At 56.6% G+C, this 19,606-nt stretch overlaps 1 protein-coding gene across 1 annotated transcript; it reads left to right on the top strand.

Annotated features, from left to right (window-relative positions):
* Positions 1 to 503: 503 nt before the first annotated feature.
* VEGFA (vascular endothelial growth factor A) lies at positions 504 to 16,185 on the top strand (the record flags this gene model as incomplete). Its single annotated transcript, XM_059940563.1, has 8 exons — positions 504 to 1,178; positions 4,210 to 4,258; positions 7,460 to 7,656; positions 8,465 to 8,541; positions 8,916 to 8,945; positions 10,791 to 10,862; positions 11,983 to 12,114; positions 14,232 to 16,185. Coding segments are annotated over 8 exons (1,254 nt in total), but the record flags the coding sequence as incomplete, so codon positions are not given.
* Positions 16,186 to 19,606: the final 3,421 nt, after the last annotated feature.

Genomic DNA, 19,606 nt, shown 5'->3' with positions numbered 1-19,606 from the left:
CGCCCCTGGGCGTGTCGGGGCGGGGCCAGGCCTTCTTTTTAGTCGGCTCGTAGCGGTGAGAATCGGAGAGGCTTGGGGCAGCCGGGCTGCAAGGAGGCCGCGGCGCAGGGGGCGAGTGGAGCCGGCGGCAGCGGCGCTCGGTCGGGAGACGCATCGGCGAGGCGGACGAACCAGCGGCGTCACCAGCCAGGAGTCTCCGCACTGGAATTTGATATTCATTTATCCAGGGTTTACCCTCCTCCTTTTCTTCTGAAACATTTTTTTTTTAAACCGTATTCTTTCCCCCTTTTAATTTATTTTTGCTTCCCATTCCCCGCTAAATCGGGCCGACCGTTTGGGGAGATTGCTCCTTAACTCCCCCAAATCACTTCGGATTTTGGAAACCAGCAGAGAAGCAAGAGGTAGCAAGAGCTCCAAAGAGAAGTGGAGGAAGATAGAGAGACCGGGTCAGAGAGCGCGCGCTGGCGAGCGAGAAACGAGAGGGACAGGGGCAAAGTGAGTGACCTGATTTTGGGGGTGACCGCCAGAGCGCGGCGCGAGCCCTCCCCCTCGGGATCCCGCGTCGGACCAGCCGCGCTGACGGACAGACAGACACCGCCCCCTGCCCCAGCGCCCACCTCCTCCCCGGCCGGCGGCCGACGGTGGACGCGGCGGCTAGCCGCGGGCAGGAGCCGGAGCCCGCGCCCGGAGGCGGGGTGGAGGGGGTCGGGGCTCGCGGCGTTGCACTGAAACTTTTCGTCCAACTTCTGGGCTGTTCTCGCTCCGGAGGAGCCGTGGTCCGCGCCGGGGCAGCCGAGCCGAGCGGAACCGGGAGAAGTGCTAGCTCGGGCCGGGAGGAGCCGCAGTCCGAGGAGGGGGAGGAGGAAGAAGAGAAGGAAGAGGAGAGGGGGCCGCGGTGGCGACTCGGCTCTCGGAAGCCGGGCTCATGGACGGGTGACGCGGCTGTGTGCACAGACAGTGCTCCAGCCGCGCGCGCGCCTCAGGCCCTGGCCCGGGCCTCGGCTCCGGGAGGAAGAGGCGCCCGCCTGGGCGCCGACGAGAGCGGGCCGCCCCGCAGCCCGAGCCGGAGAGGGAGCGCGAGCCGCGCCGGCCCCGGCCGGGCCTCCGAAACCATGAACTTTCTGCTCTCTTGGGTGCATTGGAGCCTTGCCTTGCTGCTCTACCTCCACCATGCCAAGGTAAGCCGCCGTGCCCGCCTGGCGCCGCGGGCCGCTGCGAGCGCCTCTCCCGGCTGGGGACGTGCATGCGAGTGCGCGCGTGGGGGCTCAGTGCCCCACGCGGGTCCTTGGGCACCAGGCGCGCGGCTTCGCCTCTATCTTCATACGTGTAGGGGGAGGGGGCGCGCGCTAGGTGGGAGGGCACCGGGACAGAGTCTCACCGCCCACGCGGGCCCTGCCCACCCACCAGAGTTACCGCACGTAGGATCTGGGCCGACCATCGGAGGGCGGGAGCCGGAGGAGGCAGCTGAGGGGGCTGGGCTTGCGCTGCCGCTGGCGGCTGAAGTTTGCTCCCGGCCGCTGGTCCCCGACGAACTGGAAGTCCGGGCAGCGGGGGCGGGAGCCGGAGCCCAGCGGGCGGGGGTGGGGGTGCTCGGACCTTGGACCGGGGGAAGGCAGACAGCGTGGAGGAGGCAGGGTGCAGGCGAGAGAAGGGCTTGCTGTCACTGCCGCTCGATCTCTGCGGCCCTCGTCTCGAGTTGGGGAAAAGTTTTGGGGTGGATTGCTGCTGGGACCCCCCCCCCTCCGCCGGGCCACCTGCGCCGCACCACCCCCGCCCATCCCAGCTCGCGTCCCGCTCGGTGCCCGCCCTCCCCCGCCCGGCCGGGCGCGCGCGGCGCGGAGCCGATTACATCAGCCCGGGCCTGGCCGGCCGCGTGTTCCCGGAGCCGCGGCGGCCCGAGCCGGGAACCCGGGGCGGCGAGCGGCGCCCCTCCCCCCGCCTGCCCTCCGCGGGAAGGTGACCTCTCGAGGTAGTCCCATGCAGAGGACCCGGAGAACCACCCCTATTCCCTCCCGCTGTCCCCAGCCCTTAACCCCCTCCTAGGAGGAATTTCCTAACGTCTCTTACCCATTTCCTCTCTGCTCGAAGAGAAGCCCCTGCCACCTCTTTATTTTTTATTCCCCTCTGCTGAGAAGACCCATCTAACCTCTCTCCGGCCCCAGAGTCCGGGAAAAGAATGATCGCTGTCAGGAGTCGGGCTGCCTGGGCCCAGCCGGGTGCTTTGTCGAGACTCAACCTAAAGTCCCGACTTGGTGACAGTCTGCTTCCCTCCCCTCCCCCACACTTCCGAGTGAGCTGTGCTTTAGCTTTTATGGGGGTGGCCTAAGGGAGGGTTTAAAGAGGGTCCTCATCCCACTTTACACTTTTTGGAAAAATGGTTTGAAATTTGCTGTGACATGGGCCGTGTGGGACTAGCTCTCCCCGAACCTTTGGAGGGAGCTCCTGCCAGCCTTGCAAACACACTTTGTTCTGGTGAAATGGGCGTTGGAGCGGGAGCAGGTGGTTTTTTCGGAACTCCAAACTTGCCCACCCACCTTGCTTCCCAAAACCACCTAAGGGATCCTTTTGCGCTCTTCCTTTAGCCACAGAATCCCCTTAGAGAGTGGCAGAAGGAAGGAAATGGGCTGGGGTCCCTGCTGCCACCCGGAGTTCCTCAGACCCTGGCACAAAGGCCTTGGCTCCAGGCCTCCAAGGGGGGGGGGAGGGGGAGGAGAGGCCGCCTGGCCACAGTGTGACCTTCAGAGGCCCCCAGAGAAGGGCACCTGGCCCCTCCCCGCCCAGAACTGCCCCTCCCAGTGCCCCCTGGACTTGGAGGGGGTATGAAGTTTCTGACCCCTTTGCTCTTTGGGGCCCAGGAGGAGTGGAGGGCATAGGCAGAATGTTGGCAGAGGGAAGCCAGGGGGTGCCATGGGGATGGGTGAGGGGCTGAGGCAGAGACTCCAGGGGGGTCCCTGAGGGAACTGTAGGGGGAGGCTCCAGCTGGGATCCTGGAAACTGTTATCTGACCTTGGCCCTGGAGGCAAGGCTGGGGGTCTGGGGTGTATTGGTGGGGGGATGTGGGAAGGAGAGAGACAGACAGATAGACAGACTCTCTGCAGAGTCTGCAGTTCTGTGGGCTAGAGTGCAGCTCTGCTGCTCAGGATCTGCCCCAAAAGAGGGGCAGGTGGAGTGGGCAGTTGGTGACAACTGGAGACCCTCTGGAAGGGCTGGGAGAAGCCTTTGCCTGCGGGGTGCTGTCAGGTCCACATGGTTGGGCTAGTTGACCTTCACAGCTTCTGGGGAGGGGAGGAATGATCTGGTGGGGGTGGGAAAGGATGAGAGGCCTCAGGCCTAGGTAGTGCAGGGGGCCCCCTAGGGGTTGGGCAGTGCTAAGGCATAAAAGGCTTCCCTGGTTGCCTTTGAGGAAGGCGCCCAGCAGGTGAGAGGGACTTGGGACCCCCCCCTGCATCTGGGAGGGAGAAGAAACCAGGGAACAAGGTGGGAACCTGAGGCTCGGGGCTTTAGAGATAAATTCATGCTCTAGGGAGATTGGTGCACAGGGAGAAATGGGGCCCTCCCCTCCCCCAGGGTTTCCTCCCCTGTTTTACCCTCTAGGCAACCTGTGGCTTTGCTAAGTATTCCTGAGGATAGAAGAGTTTGGATGGGGGAGGGTGCTTGGTGCCCTTCGGTCCTCTGTACCGCCCCCCCCCCCAGCACCAGCGCACCCTGGTATTTGTTATGTCAGCAGGAGAAGGTCACCATGTTGTTTTTCTTGCCCCCAGTCCTTCCTTCCTGCCCCGGTCCAAATTTGTCCTCCTGTTTGACCTTAATACTTACCCGTGGCTTTGGACCAGGGAGTCAGGGGGGCTGAGAGACTTCACTTCTTTTAGCTCAGCAAGGGGCCAGTGAGGGCTGGGAAAGGGAAATGTGGGGGAGGGGCAGGGACCTGGGCAGCACAGCATTCTGGTGTTTTCCTCCTGTGTTTTGAGGCGCCCCCCCCCAATATCTGGTCAGTCTTTATCTTCCTTGGCTTCAGAACTGGAGCAGTCCAGGGGTGGTGCTTTGTGCTGTGGAGAGCCCCCGGAGGTGCCCTGCTCCATTCAGAAGCCGCGGAGAAGCCAGAGGCTTCGGGTTGGGAGGGACTTAAGGAGGGAGCAGGGGCGGGGTGGCTGGGTCTGTGCATCCCTGCTTCTGCCCAGGCCCATTCTTCGTTCTTTGTTTTGTCTTCAGTGGTCCCAGGCTGCACCCATGGCAGAAGGAGAGCAGAAACCTCACGAAGGTAAGTCCCCCCCAACGCCCACCCCTACACATGGATGGGCGGGTGTCCCTTGATCCCCCAGGGGATGGGTGGAAAGGCCCAGTTCCTTCTCAGGTCTGTTGGGGTTTGGGTAGGGAAGGGGCACAGGAATCTGGGGATCTAGAAAGGAGAAGGTGAGCTCCGGGAGATTAACCCTTCCATTCTGGAGGACTCTGTCTGTACTACTCAGACCACGGCTAGAAATAGGACTTGTGGTCTTTTTCTTCTGCTCTTTCCAGTAAAATTTTATTTGGAGAGGGAGTTGTGAGCACAGACCAGGAAGACAAATAGTGTTCAAGGATCCCAGATGTCAGGGGAGGTGTCCCTTGTCCCCCCTACTCCCAGGGGAGGATGGGTACTCCATGTCACTTCCAACCCAGCCAGATTCCACCTGTGGGGTCTGTGTGGCAGAGGCTGTGACCCCTGCTGTCTATTGCTGGCTGTGTACGAGCTGGAGGTGCAGAGGGCCCAGGCTCATGGAACTCCCTGCCCCCACTTGGCATTCCTTTGGGGGTAGAGAGAGAAAGCCCTACAGCCTCCCCCTGCCCTCCTGGGGAGTAGGTTTGGGTGCTTGTGAACTTCCCTCTTGGTCCAGCAGAGGGCTGGCTGTAGCTCCCAGGAGCCCCGCCCCTCTGCCCAGCCTGAGTCTGCCTGCCTTTTGTTTGCCGCGGTTTGGAGTACAGATCCTCCCATTTCTCTAGGGATGCCCTGGCTCTCCCCACTATTGAATGTGGCCTCTGCTCCAGCCCGATGTGCCACTCCCCCAGCTCCCCACCTCTGAGAAGGGAAGGCCCTGGGGTCTTCCTCCAGGCGAGTTTCCCTGACCCAAATCCAGTGGCCCGGATGGTGGCCAGGGGCAGTGTTTCTACTCCCCAGGCTGGTGGTGATGCCTGGCCAGTTCTGCCTCCTTCCTCACTCAGGAGCCCTTTCCTTGACCCAGGGCCTGGCTTCCCCGCCTGTGCCACTGACAGGCCTCTGCTCCCAGGGTGCACCCACCCCGCCTCAGCTTCTAGTGGTCTCTCTCTGAGGTCTGGGAGAGGCAAGACAAATGGTCTTTGTTTGCTGGGGTAAAGGTTGTCTTAGAGAAATAAAGAAAACCACAAAGCCTGAAGTTGGAGTGTATGTGTGCCCATGCCTGAGCAAAAGCAGGACAGCTTTCCTTGGAGGTATTGGCTGGGGTGCGAAGGGTGTGGTGAAGTCACCCCCCTCTACCTCCTGTGGGCCTTGAGGATTCCAGGGAGCTTTTCCAAGGAATTCCCACCCTGGATCTTTTTACTGTCAGCTACCAACTCCCATGACCCAGGCCACACTGTTCTGCCGTCCTGTCCTTGTGGCCCTGAAGTCTTGGCCACTTCTATCCCCAGCCACGACGAAGTGTCAGGGCAAGAATTCTTGATTAGTCATCTTCTTCAATATAGACTTGGCTTACAAAAGGACTTCTTCAGATCCCTGGTCTAGTTTGTACTCTTTTTGATGACGCTTGATCCTAACCCTTGTAGCGGTGGGGAATTCTGTGCCCATTGTCTGGGCACAATGGGGAAGCAGAGACCTCAGGCAAGGCCAAGGACTGGCTTGGGAGCCCCCACTGTTTTCCTTCCTGTTTTCACACGTATAGCCTCCCCACTTCCCCTCAGCTCCTCACATTCTCCCTAATCCACTATATATGCGCCCCTCTCCAGCACCCAGGCTCATCTTCCTTCACCGCTCTGGAGGGAGGAGTGAGGAGAGGCTCAGCTATGGCCTCTGGGGAGAGGTAGCTGGGAGTATGCCCTCCAGATGTCTTGGTGGGGTTCTAACCTTGTGTCACCTGGGCTGAGAAAAGGGCGCTTGTTCTTAGGGCTGGAGATGGAAGGCAAAACCCTACACTTCAACCTCTGTTTCAGTGTCTTTAGAGATCAGCCCAACCCACTTACACAGATGTGCAGAGTCTGAGGCCTAGAGAGGGAGGAACTGTCCCAAGGTCACACCAAGTCCTGGCCAGAGCCCAGGCTTCCTCGCTGGCTGGGTGCTGCTTCTTCCCTTCTATTCAGGGGAAACTCATTTCAGGGACAGGATTGCTCTGTGGTGGTGGTGGTGGTGGAGGGGTGATGGGGAGTGGCAGGCCAGGCCACAGTTTGGAGTAGTCATTCAGAGTCCTGACTTTATTTATTCTCAGGGGCCCTACCTCTGTGGCCCAGAATTACCCCTTCATGCTCCGGTGCACCCCAGGCTCCACGGCCAGCCTGGGAAGTTGTCTTTACCCTGGTCTCCCTCCAGATCAGCTTCTAGAAACGCTCCGTGACTGCAGTGGCGGCACCGTTTTTTCCATGATGCAAGCAGTTTGCCCTCCTGGGTGGGGTTATCGGTGGCTGGCAGGGCCAGCACAGTGTTCCCGCCCATAGCCACCTGCTGTTTCTAGGCAGACCCAACCCCTGTGCCGATGCCCACCATCTCCTCAGCCCGAGTCTGGGGAGGGGGTCTGGCAGGTGGCAAAGTGCCCCCTGATGCTTCCCCTCTGTTTCACAGGATGTTGGCTTGGGAAGGCTTTGATGTCAGAGGTGACTTTAACTCTGTTACTTACTGGCAGTGTGGCCTTGGGGCCAGTTACTCAGCCTCTGTAAGCCTCTAGTTCCCCATTTGTAAAATGGGGGCTCCTACTAGAACCTCAGAGTACCATGGTGGGGAGAATTGTTTGGGGTAACATCTATGGACTCCTGTACACAGTGCCCAGCACATAAGAAGTGCTCAGTAAGTGGCTGTCGGTTAATGGTATGGCAGTTGCTGTGGGGAGTTGGAGGGAAATGGAGAGCGGGTTTGCCAAGCTGGCTGCTCCTCCTTTCACGGGAAGCTTAGAGACCCCCAACAGGTATACTCATACTCAGACTGTCCTCTGGCATCAAGGTTGACCTAGGGATTGGCTTGGCTGTCAGGGCGAGGCAAGGGGATCAGATGTGGCAGGCTGACTCCCTTAGAACCTGACAGTGCCATGTGATCTTTGGAATAAAAACAGGCCTTCATCAGTGTTGATGGTGGAAAGATAGGAAAGGACTTCACCCACAGCCAAGAGACTTAAGTTAGATTTTCAGAAGGACTATAGTGGGTACCTCTCACAGAAAGGAGCGGCCTTACAGAGCTGGGTGGAGAGAAGGGCCGGCTACCTCTTACGTGACCTGCTGGGCTCATGTGTCACCCCCTGCCATGCAGTGGTGAAGTTCATGGACGTCTACCAGCGCAGCTACTGCCGTCCAATTGAGACCCTGGTGGACATCTTCCAGGAGTACCCTGATGAGATCGAGTACATCTTCAAGCCGTCCTGTGTGCCCCTGATGCGGTGTGGGGGCTGCTGCAATGATGAGGGTCTGGAGTGTGTGCCCACCGAAGAGTTCAACATCACCATGCAGGTGGGCACCTGCGAGGAGCGGGGGAGGGGCTGTGGGGGGGGGGCATTAGGCTTTGCCAACAGGTGGTCCCCGGCCCTCTCCTGGGCAGCTCTCGAAGGGAGGAGCCAGGCTTGCCTTGCCCAGCTCTCGCCCCTGAGTCAGTCAAGGGGAGATGTGGAGGTCTTACCCTCTTTGGAGAAAAAGATGCTTGCATTTCTCAGCCCAGGTCTCCAGCAAGCCCCGACCACCTCCTCTTCCTCCCTGACCTCTGTCCCCTGAGCTCAGGAGGGGGCTGACACCTATGACAGGAGCCCCTCCCTTCCTCTCTAGGAGGGAGAGAGCCCTCCCTCCCTGGGGGCTCTGTTTGGGAAGCTGGATGAGCCTGGTCTGTGGAGAGTTTAAAAAGCCAGTTGTTTGGTACTGCCTGGTGATGGGGCACATCTCAGCCTGGATGGGGCTGGAGGGAACTCTGAGACCCCAGGGAGGAGTGGGTGGCTCTTGGGTAGCTACTGGAGGTAGGGTGAGGCCTGGAGGGGATAAGAGGAGGGGAGGGGAGTGGCAAGAACCCAGGACCCAAATTCCCAGCCTGGCCAACCCTGCAGCCATGTCTGCCCTCAAGAGAAACGGGCTCCTCGAGGTCAGCAGGGCGGAGGGAGTTGGGGTGGGCCTGAGGCTCTTTCTGGTAGAGCCCTTGGTCCCCCTGTACTTCCACCACCCTTCCCTGCTCTGTAGAACCCCTGGGTGCTGAGTGGCAGGAGCCATGGGGTCTCCCACCTGGGTATGGCTGGCTGGGTCACTAACCGCTGTGATCTGCTTCCTTTCCCTCCAGATTATGCGGATCAAACCTCACCAAGGCCAGCACATAGGAGAGATGAGCTTCCTACAGCACAACAAATGTGAATGCAGGTAAGGATGGAGTCACGGAGTCATTCGTTCAGTGAATGGCTGCTGAACGAATTCAGGGGGCCCACTCCGGGCCAGGGTTAAGTACGTTCCACTTGTTAGCCCATTTCCACCTTCCAGCTGTGTAACTGTGGGCATTTCGATATTACTTCAATGTGCCTCGGTTTCCACATCTGTAAAATGGGCACAATAATAGTATGTACTGCCTAGCGTTGTTATAAGGATTAAATGAGTTATTATATGTCAAGAGATTAAAACTGTACTGATGTATCATAAATACTATGTTAAGTTTTTATTATTATTATTATTGTTCTTGTTACCATCACCATTTGAACTCCTCTCTGTTTTGTTCTTTTCTCTTTCTCTACCCACTGCAGACCAAAGAAAGATAGAGCAAGGCAAGAAAAGTAAGTGGCCATGACTTTTGCTCTTCTCCCTCTACTTGGCTGGTTGTCTTGGTTTGGGGCTCTTGGCTTCCTCTCTCAGGGGGGTCTGATGGCTTCACTGGGTCTGAGAGTTGGTTTCATGGGGACTTGTGGTGGCAGCAATGGGATGGAGCAAACTCTAGGATTATGGCTCTAGAACAACTGACAAAACCCAGCCTGGTGCCTGGAACTTCCTTTGGAAGAGACGATGCATCTCCGGGCCATTCCCGGCCAGGACTTGCGGTCTTGGTGTGTTGGGGGCCGTCGTGGATGCTGGCTCCCGGGCCTGCTCTAGCCTCCTGTCACCCATGGCAGGGAGAGGGAGTGGGTGGCAGAGAGGCCAGCTTTTGTGTGTTAGAGGAAATGGCCTCTTTTGGTGGCTGCAGTGGTGGTTCGGTTGGATTTGGGGCCAGCTGGGATGTTTTCTTGGTGCATGCCCTCCTGCAGGAGTGAGGCAGGCCAGAGACGCTCAGTCCCCTTGGCCAGGGAGAAAGAGGTGAATGTTGGCCATTTCCTGAGGCTTTCAGTTGCTCAGTGTGGAGGGTCAGGTCAGGATAGAGCAGGGGGTGAGGTCTGGCAGCGGTGATCCTTCAAGACAGGACGAGCGGCTGGCACGGGAGAGAGCCTGCAGGGGAAGAGACTGAGAGAGAGCACCTCTGCCCTTCCCCCACCCATCATCCTGTCTGCCCCCAATGCTCTGGTGACATTGAAGCCCCCTAGGCCTCAACCCCTTGCCTCTTCCCTAAGTCCCCAACTTCAGGATTGCTGAGCAGTGACTGGGGACAGGAGGCTCAGAGGGAGAGAGAGTGTGTCTGTGCCCGTGTGAGTGAAGACCTTCCTTCCTCCAGAACTTTCTCCCGAGAGGGAACAGACTTGCCCCTCTCCTCCATCCCTTCCCCTTCATTTCTCCCATGTGGCAGCCATCCTGAGGGGCATTCTCTGGGCTGGGCAGGTGTGGAGAGGGCTGGTTCCCTTGAGGGGGACAGGCTTCAGCTTGCCGCCCTTGCCTGTTCCCCAAACGCCTGCCTTGCCCACAGGGAGAGTGGGGTTTCGCCTGGGCTCCGAAGGGAGTCCGGTGAGATGGTGTAGCAGGCTTTGACAGGCTGGGGAGAGGACGCTTCGCCAAGTGCCGCCCAGGCCCCCCTCCCCACACCTCCCTAACTCCCACCCCACCCTGCCGCCTGCCTGGGGCCCCGCCTCTCAGCCCAGGTTATGGCTGGGCTGGCTGGTGCCTTTCATGTGCCACCCTTGGTTTTGCGCCAGCTCCCAAGATAGCTGCTCCCCTACACTGGGATTCACAGAGGCAGGGCCTCTGGAGGGACCCCTCGCCCTGGTACTTGGAAATGAAGGCAGAAGGTGCCTGGAGTACAGCCTGCACCCCCTTCTCTCGCCCCCCATCGAGTCAGGTCTCTGACCTTCTCCCCGAACTCTGGCCTACCTCTTACGGCCCCTGACCTTCAGGGTCAGACTTGTTCAGGGATGCTGGACAGAGAGCCTGCCCTCTAGGCTTTGCCCCCTGCCTGGGAGCAGGAGACACCATGAGTGTGGAGGCCTGTGGGTCCGGTGCCCTCCACCCAGCCTCTGATCCCCACCCCCTACACAGCCTTGCTAGGAGCTGGGTTTGCCTCCCCACCCCCCACAGGGTAAAGTGAAAAGAAGGCGCCATTGAGTGCCTGCTGCCCCGGCCCATCCCGCGTGCGTGCACGTGTGCAAGCTCTTCCTCGTGCCTCGGAGCGTGTCCTGTGTCCTGCCCTCCTCACTGCTTCCTTTCCTCTCCCCTACCCCCTTGGCTTTCTCTCTGTCTGTCTCTGTTTTTTTATTTTCCAGAAAATCAGTTCGAGGAAAGGGAAAGGGGCAAAAAAGAAAGCGCAAGAAATCCCGGTATAAATCCTGGAGCGCGTACGTGGTGCCACCGCTGTCTCGTTTCCCGGAGCCTCCCCAGCCCCCAATCAAACTCCCGCCTGCAGGACCCTGGAACCCTGCCTCCCTCCTGCTCCCCTTCCCTGGCTCCCGTCCTCCATCTTCCCTAGTGTCTCTCTCTCACTCTCACTCCACTAATTGGCACCGATGGGTAGATGTGGTGGCGGCATTGCTGGTCCAGGGTTGGGGGTGGGCGGGTGGGCAGAGTGGGCCTGGAGGATTCAGGGAGGGGCCTCTGGCTTGGCTGGGCACCGCCTTTCCCTCACCCACTGGGCACTGGTGGCGGGCCCATGTTGGCACGGGTGTCGGGCGCTGATGCCTGCTCACCCAACTGGTTTCCACTGCTCTAGGCTTCCGCACTTCTCTGGAAGCTGGGGGGCGGGGGTGGGGAGGACAGACGTGGCGTGAGGAAGGGGCGTGGATGAGGTGAGGCAGCTCGTTGTTGGCTGAAGGAGGATGTGGCGTCAAACACCACCGCGGGCCCTCCTTGTGGACTTGGGGCCTCTGGAGGAGAGCCCCCTATTCCAGCCCAATCCATGGCACCCACAGAAGCCTTCCTGTAGGGTGCCCTCTTCCTCTGGGTTTGAGGCTGTTGGGGACCCTTGGGCCACCAGTGGCCTGGCCTGTGGACCCTGCCTCTGGGCCTAGCCTGCCGTCACTCCCTGCTTCAGCCCCCCTCTGGTGGAGGGGCCTGGGCGTGAGCCCTGGCACAGGGAGGAGGTGGCCCCGATTGCCGTCCCCAGCAGGTGGAGAGTCAAGGTGTGCTTTTTCGGGGGTGGTAGCCGTTGGTGCCCTGTGGCCCGAGACTTGCACTTGTGCCCGTGGGACAGCGCTGCCCCTTACAGCAGCCCTGTCCTTGCATTCTGCCCGTGTGCGTCCGCCTCTTCCTGCGGGCAGGCTTCCTAGCCAGTGCTGCCTCTTTCCGCCGCTCTCTCTTGTCTTCCGCTGTGGCGTCGGATCCTTCCAGGGCGTGGAAGGGTGTGGGGCCTGTGAGCTGGGTGGGGTGCAGCTGCCGACCTGGTAGGGGGTGTTGCATGGATTTTTTTCTCTCTCTCTGCTGACGCTCTAGCTTAGATGTCTTTCCTTTTGCCTTTTGCAGTCCCTGTGGGCCTTGCTCAGAGCGGAGAAAGCATTTGTTTGTACAAGATCCGCAGACGTGTAAATGTTCCTGCAAAAACACAGACTCGCGTTGCAAGGCGAGGCAGCTTGAGTTAAACGAACGTACTTGCAGGTTGGTTCCCAGAGGGCGAGCAAGTCAGAGAGGGGCTTTGCACAGAGATGGGGAGAGAGAGAGAGAGAGAGCGCGAGAGCGAGCGAGCACGCACCTGAAAGGGGCCAGCTGCTTGCTCAGCTTCTAGCTGCTTGCCTGGTGACTGCCGCCTTCTCTGCTCGCGGGGCCCTTGCGCTGGGCAGCGGGTGCTGGCTGGCCTGCCAGGGCCAGTTCAGAGCTTGCCCTGGTTGTGTGAGTGGGCAGGCCAGTGTGGCTTCCTGTGGTGGTGTGGACGCAGGCTGAGTGTTGTGTCCTGTGGTCCTGCTCGTAGTGGCTGTTGGTTCTGACGTCGTGATTCCTACCTTTGCTGCTAATAGGGAGGGCCCTTCCCGGCGTGGGGGGATGCTGCCTTTACAAAGCGCAAACACTCGGGGGCCTCGCCACCGCCTCTGAGGTCTGCACTGCTGGGTTTCTCATCCCCTCAGTGTCCCTCCTTGGGGACAGGGCTTGAGTTCATCCTCAGACTGGGGTCCTGGAGGGTGTGGGCTCTGCCTGTTGGTTTAGGGCAGGTAGGAGATTTAACATCAAGGGACGCTAGATACCTTAATACTCCAGTCATCACAGCGACAACCCCAAACAGCCCACCTATTTCCAAATGCCCCTAGGATGGGTGGAGGGAGGGAGCCACACCCATTCTCCTAATATTAGGCTGTGAGCTCCTCACACCTGGGGCTAAGTTTTATTCATCTGTGTGACCCCACCCCAGGCATCTGTGCCTCTGTCCCTTGTTCACACCTGGGACCAAGGAAGTGTCAAGTGCGTGAGTGAATACATGACTGAGTTCAGGGGTGAGGGCAAGAGCACGGGGCCGTGACAGGTGGCTGGCAATCTTTTGATGCCTCACTTGTGTTTATACCCGTCTGGCCTGTGCTCAAAGGTAGGGAGACCTCTGGGCCAGCGTAAGCTTCACCCAGGAAGGAGAGGCTTTTATGGGGATTCCCGGGCAGGGCCAGGGTGCCCCCAGCTAGTCCAGATGCCTCATTGGTTAACAGGGTCCTTGGAGTGTAGCTCTCTCCCCTGTCTCCCGTTTCCTGTGGCTTGTGAGTGTCAGGGAGGCTGGGGATCAGCCCTGGGGGTGTTACTGTGGGTTCTGTCTGTCTTGGCGGTACGTGAAGGCAGGAAGTGTACACTAGTGCTGGGGTGGGGGCTCTGCCTCACCCCAGGGCTGGTTGAGGGGTCTCCACATCTCCCAGGGGCCTCAGAGAAGATAAGGGATTTGCCATTTTAGGGTTACCACGGTGATCATTCTGCAGAGATGGGATGGGGGATGTCTGCAGTGACCTGGAGGCTAACTGAAGTTACCCGAACCCATCCTCTCACCTGGCTGTATGGGGGAATTTCAGTCCTCAAATAGGAGGCTTAGGATCCCCATTCCTAGGCTCTCAGAAGGGCAGGGCCTGCTCTGACTTCTCTTCAAGTGGGGAGGGTAAAAGGCGAGCAACCCAGGTGCAGGGGCATGATGGGAAAGTTCTAGGAGTCCCCTCTGCCTCCCCCACCCTAAGTTAAATAGCATATTGGAAAGGAAAGGCAGCCTGGTACCTGGGGCCTGCAGCTGAGGCCCGGACGGTGGGCATGGCAAGGGGAGGTGTGTCCCTCACCTTCCCAGGGCCCTGCTGGCTGCGCCTCTCTTGGGAGCCTCACTTCCCCAGCTTCCTGGCCTGCTTGGCCTCTGCACAGGCCCCCTATCCTTTGCTCTCCCAACTCGCTCCCCCAAACCAGCACCATAGGGACTGCACTGAAACATCTCCTTCTGCAGGGACGCTTTGCTGATTAACTTGGTCCAACTTTGCTCACCTATCAGCTCTTAAATGTGAAGTAGGGACTGTTCTTTGGGACGTGTTCATTTGTTGCTTGTGATGAGATGTCATTCTGTCTTTGTCTTGTCTCAACTAGATTGTAAACTCCAGAGGGCAGACTGGGAGCCCCGGACGTAGCTGCCACTCTCCCAGGGGCAGGACCGCGCTTTCTCTGTCCTCTCCCCTGCTGGCCTCGGGCTGCAGGAAGGGGAGGCTGCAGCCTCCCCACCAGGGCTCCTCCCCTGGCCCTAACCCCCAGCCTCTGTTTCCCGTTCTCTGCAGATGTGACAAGCCAAGGCGGTGAGCCGGGTGGGAGGAAGGAGCCTCCCTCAGGGTTTTGGGAACGAGACGTCTCACCAGGAAAGACTGACACAGAATGACCCATAGCCGCTGCCCCTGCACCACCACCACCATCAACAGAACAGTCCTGAATCCAGAAACCTGACATGAAGGAAGAGGAGGCTGTGCGCAGAGCACTTTGGGTCCGGAGCGCAAGACTCCGGCAGAAGCATTCCCGGGCGGGTGACCCAGCACGGTCCCTCTTGGAATTGGATCGCCATTTTATTTCTCTTGCTGCTAAATCACCGAGCCCGGAAGATTAGAGAGTTTTATTTCTGGGATTCCTGTAGACACACCCACCCACATACATACGTTTATATATATATATAAAATATATAAAAATAAATATATATATTTTATATATATATATAAAATATATATATTCTTTTTTTTAAATTAACATTGCTAATGTTATTGGTGTCTTCACTGGATGTATTTGACTGCTGTGGACTTGAGTTGGGAGGAGAATGTCCCCACCCAGATCCTGACAGGGAAGAGGATGGAAGGAGAGACTCTGGCATCATCTTTTTATCCCTCTTAGGGAAGCCGGGGTCCCCTCCCCTGCCTGGGAACGCGCAAGGCCAGGGCACGGGGGCAAATTTGGCCTGCTTTTGGAAACACCGACAAACCCAGCCCTGGCCCCGAGCCTCTATCCCGAGTCAAACGGACAGAAAGACAGGCAACAGGTACAGGGCATGAGGACGCTGGCTCTGACCAGGAGTTTGGGGGAGCCTCGGGACACTGCTGTGCTTTGGAGAACCCCTCCACGTGCTGCACGGGCATCTTGCCCCCAGGGGCACTGCCTGGAAGATTCAGGAGTCTGGGCAGCCTTCACCTTCTCTCACCCGCTTCCAAGATGCCCAGGAGGCCACTGACATGCCTTGGCAAAGAGAAGAGAGACGTTGGTGGAGGAAGGGCTGCCCAGTGACAGCTCGTCCTCCGAGGGAAGGGCCTCCTGCCTTGGCCCTCTCCCAGCTTTGCTTCCCGGGCGCAGCCCAGGAGGGCCCGATGTCCTCAGACCATTGAAACCACTAGTTCTGTCCCCCCAGGAGACCTGGCTGTGTGTGTGTGAGTGGTTAACCCACCTCCATCCCCCAACCCGACCCTTCCTGCGGCATAGAGAGACAGGGCAGGGTCCCCGTGCCCACCCTGGAGGCAGAGAAAAGAGAAGTGTTTTATATATGGTACTTATTTAATATGCCCTTTTAATTAGAAATTAAAACAGTTAATTTAATTAAAGAGTAGGGTTTTTTTCAGTATTCTTGGTTAATATTTAATTTCAACTATTTATGAGATCTATCTCTTGCTGTCTCGCTCTCTCTTATTTGTACTGGTCTTTGTGTATAAAATTCCTGTTTCCAATCTCTCTTGCTCTGATCGGTGACAGTCACTAGCTTGTCCTGAACAGATATTTAATTTTGCTAACACTCAGCTCTGCCCTCCCCTTTCCCTTGGCTCCCCACCACACATTCCTTTGAAATAAGGTTTCAATATACATCTACATACTATATATATATTTGGCAACTTGTGTTTGTGTGTGTATATATATATATATATATATATATATATATATATATATGTTTATGTATATATGATTCTGATAGACATTGCTATTCTGTTTTTTATATGTAAAAACAAAACAAGAAAAAATAGAGAATTCTACATACTAAATCTCTCTCCTTTTTTAATTTTAATATTTGTTATCATTTATTTATTGGTGCTACTGTTTATCCGTAATAATTGTGGGGGAAAAAGATATTAACATCACATCTTTGTCTCTAGTGCAGTTTTTCAAGATATTCCGTAGTACATATTTATTTTTAAACAACAACAAAGAAATACAGATATATCTTAAAAAAAAGCATTTTGTATTAAAGAATTTAATTCTGATCTCAAAGCTCCTCCTGGTTTCTCCTTCTCCATTGAATCTTTGTTCCAGACTTCCTCCTGCCCCCTTTCCCTCCTCCCATGGGAAACATGGCATTTGCCTGAGGTCTGGGAAAGGGGTTCCAGGTGTGTAGGATATGGGGTGACCCACCTCATTGTGCTGGGGGCCAGAGTCTTTCCATTCTGGCTGGGCCCATCCTGGGGGAGCTCGTTCATCTTCTGCCATCTGTGGAAGTGGGGGAGGGAGAGACAGCTCCTTAGATAGGAGCCAAGGGCCCTGCAATGAGTAGAGCTGCCTTCAGGAGTCATGTGATCCAGGCAATGTCCCTTGTCAGGGAAGGAACTGGCCATGTCTCTGAGCTTGTTTCCCAGAGGACAGGAGGGGGCTGGGTTTGGCTCTGGAGCCTTGGCTACAACAGGCCGGGAATGGGAAGGGGGTGCTTGTGTGGGGCCTGTACCCCCAGGGTGTAAATTAGTTTTACATAGTAGTCCTGGAGTTCCTTGAGCCTCTGGAAGGTGGGCCCACAGTTCCGCTTGCCCCTGAGGGGACCCCCTGCCCTGCCTTGCTGCGTAGGCCCAGCTCTCCTGCAGGCCCGGGGAAGGTGGAAGCTGTCTGGGTCTTTGGCATTTATGAACAGTGCTTCCAAATCCACTTCTCTAGCCTCTTTTATTCCTTCAAACCATATTTATTGGGCCACCAGCCATCGTGCCGGGGCAAGGGATGCTGTTACGAATAAGACACAATTCCACCCCTCAAGGATCTGGTGAGGGTGGGTGAGGAGACACAGAGCTATAAATCCACAAATAGAAAAATACATAAATTATGATGGGGGCATTTGACCCAGCTTGGGAGTGGGGATGGACTGGGGGTGGTGGAGTCTGGGAGGTCTGCTCATTATATTACCTTTAGGCTGCCCCTTAAAGAGTGCGAAGGAGAAGACAGAACATGGAGGGGCGGGTGGAAGGGTTGAAGCCGACATCCCAGGCAGAAGGGGCAGTGTGAGCAAAGGCATGGAGGGAGGACTCAGGCAGGGAGTGGGTGAGGGGATGAAGGTGGGAGAGAGAGGCAGGAATAGCCCTTGCCTGCCGCACCCACGGCGCCAAGAGCCTATGACCTGGGGATGAACAGCAGTTGAGGGGTTTTAAACAGGGACCACCCCTGCAGGGAGGTGGTTGTAATCCTCCTGTGGGAGACACCCTGAGGAGGGTAGCGGTGACTTCGGTGGCTGATCAGGGAGGGCACCCCCTGCCTCTCCTGGCCACGCTGGGTGGCGGGGGGGGGGGACATGGGAGGTGAGGTTCCTGCCCTCGTGCAGCTTTGGTTCTAGTTAAGTGCTCATTTTCCAAGCACTTTCCACCTGTGGCTCTTCCGCTGGTTAACACAATCCACACGACCTATGAGGTCGGGGCTCTTGTCATCCCAAGTGGATATTTGCCTGAGCCTCCAACTGGCCTCCCAGATTCTTCTCTCTCCTGCGTTCTCATCAGCCAGAGTGAGCCTGTTAAAATGTGAGCTGAATCATATTACTTTTTGGCTCAAAACCCTGCAGACTCCGTTTTATTCGGCGAAAGAAGCCGAAGTCCATACAATGGCCTTAAAAGGCCCTGCACCATCTGTGTTGCCTTGATCTCCCCAACTCAATGACCTCTGACCCCACCTTGGCCACTCGGCTCCAGCCACACTGGTTTCTCTGTTCCTCGCGGGTGCGCTCCCACCTCAGGGCCTTTGCACGTGCGGTCCTCTCTTCCTAGAGTGCTCTTCCCCCAGATGTGGCATGCATGGCTCTCTCATCTTCAAGTTTTGTTACCGTCTCAGCAAGGCTGCTTGACTATTGCATTTACAATCAACACCCTGCACTCGGGGTCCTCTTTTCACCATCCTTCTTTTTTTCCCATAGCACATCCACCATCTAACATACTCTAGAACAGGTCTGCCCAATAGAACTATGATGTGAATGAACCATGTATGTAATTTAAAGTGTTCTCTGAGCCAGAAGTTAAAAGGTAAAAAGAAACAGGTGACGTTTAATTTAATCATATATTTTACTTAACCCCAACATATCTAAAATATCATCCCAACATCGAATCAATATAAAAATGATTAATGAGAGATTTTATGTTTTTCGGTACTAAGTCTTCGAATCTGATGTGTATTTTGCTTTCATCAAACTTCTCAATTGGGAGTAGCAACATGTCAAGTATGCAGTATACATATGAGGCTGGTGCCTACCATTCTGGACAGTGTAGCTTTAAAATTTACCCCTCCTCTTATTTCCCCCACTACTAGAATGCAAGCAACGTGAGGGCAGAGATTTTTATCTGTCTCGTTCAATGTTGTACATTGTATCTCCAGCTCCTAGAACGTGCCTGGGACATGCTCAATAAACATTTGTTATCTGACTGACATTGTTGAAACTGAGGCCTGGTGACTGAGGGTTTGTTTTATCCCAAGACTATGGAGGTAGGTGATGGCTGGCACTGGCGGGAGTGGTGGGTAGACAGGCTTTTTGACAGGTGGGGACTTGAGCAGGGCTGGGTGAGGAGCGGGGAAATCAGAGTTGGTGGTGGGGATGAGGAACAGAGAGGTCTCTTCCCCTGTGCCAGGCCCTGTCTCCTCCTTTTAGCCACCCTGGAGATGGGGCTCATTATTTCTACTTGGTAGATGAGGGTCAGAGAGGGTAAATAACTTGCCCGAATCGACTCACAGCCAGTAAATGGCCAAGCCAGAATTTAAACCAGCCTTCCTGACTCCGATTCCAGTGCTCTTCCCACCTCACCACAGTTGCCCCAGGCTAGGGCAGAACATCAACAAATAAAAATGAATCGTCTAGACTGAATACAAACAGGCAGAAGAAAAGTGGGACGGGGGAGGATGTGGTGGTGGCCAAACCCAGGGCTGAAATCCAGATTTCCCCAAGCGTGGCAAGGCAAGAGATGTCTCTAGGGGCGGGGGCTCGTCAGTAGAAGATCCGAAACCTAAGCATGGAAGAGATTGCAACACGCAGCCTTGGAAGACAGAAACAGTCTTTAAATAGACTCTGGAGAAAAAGAAGGATGAAACGAACATGCTGCATCCCCCAGTTGTATAAGACCTGCTCATACACCCCCTGCAGCCTTCCCAAAGGACCTCTCAAGGCTCAGTGCCAAGCTGTCCCAGTCTTTCTCCCCTCTGTGGGACTCACACCCTCCCCTCTGGTCTGGCCACTGTTTTCCCTGGAGACACAGCGCTCCTTCTCAACTCTGCTCTGCCCAGCCTGAGCCCCTTTCCCATTTTCCAGGAGGCTGGATGGATCCATACAGAACTTGGTGATTCTGGATCAGTTTCACGCGTTAGTGCCATTGTGGTGGCCTGGGTCCAAATATGGCTGCCAGCAGCGCTTTCCACCCCTACGTCTGCATGCTGCAAGAAAAAGAGTCTACTTTTTCTCTGT

This window comes from Balaenoptera ricei, chromosome 11 (genome assembly GCF_028023285.1).
Source record: "Balaenoptera ricei isolate mBalRic1 chromosome 11, mBalRic1.hap2, whole genome shotgun sequence".
Lineage (NCBI taxonomy): Eukaryota > Metazoa > Chordata > Mammalia > Artiodactyla > Balaenopteridae > Balaenoptera > Balaenoptera ricei.
Note: the sequence above shows the minus strand (reverse complement) of the source record. Positions and strands in the feature narration are given on the sequence as shown.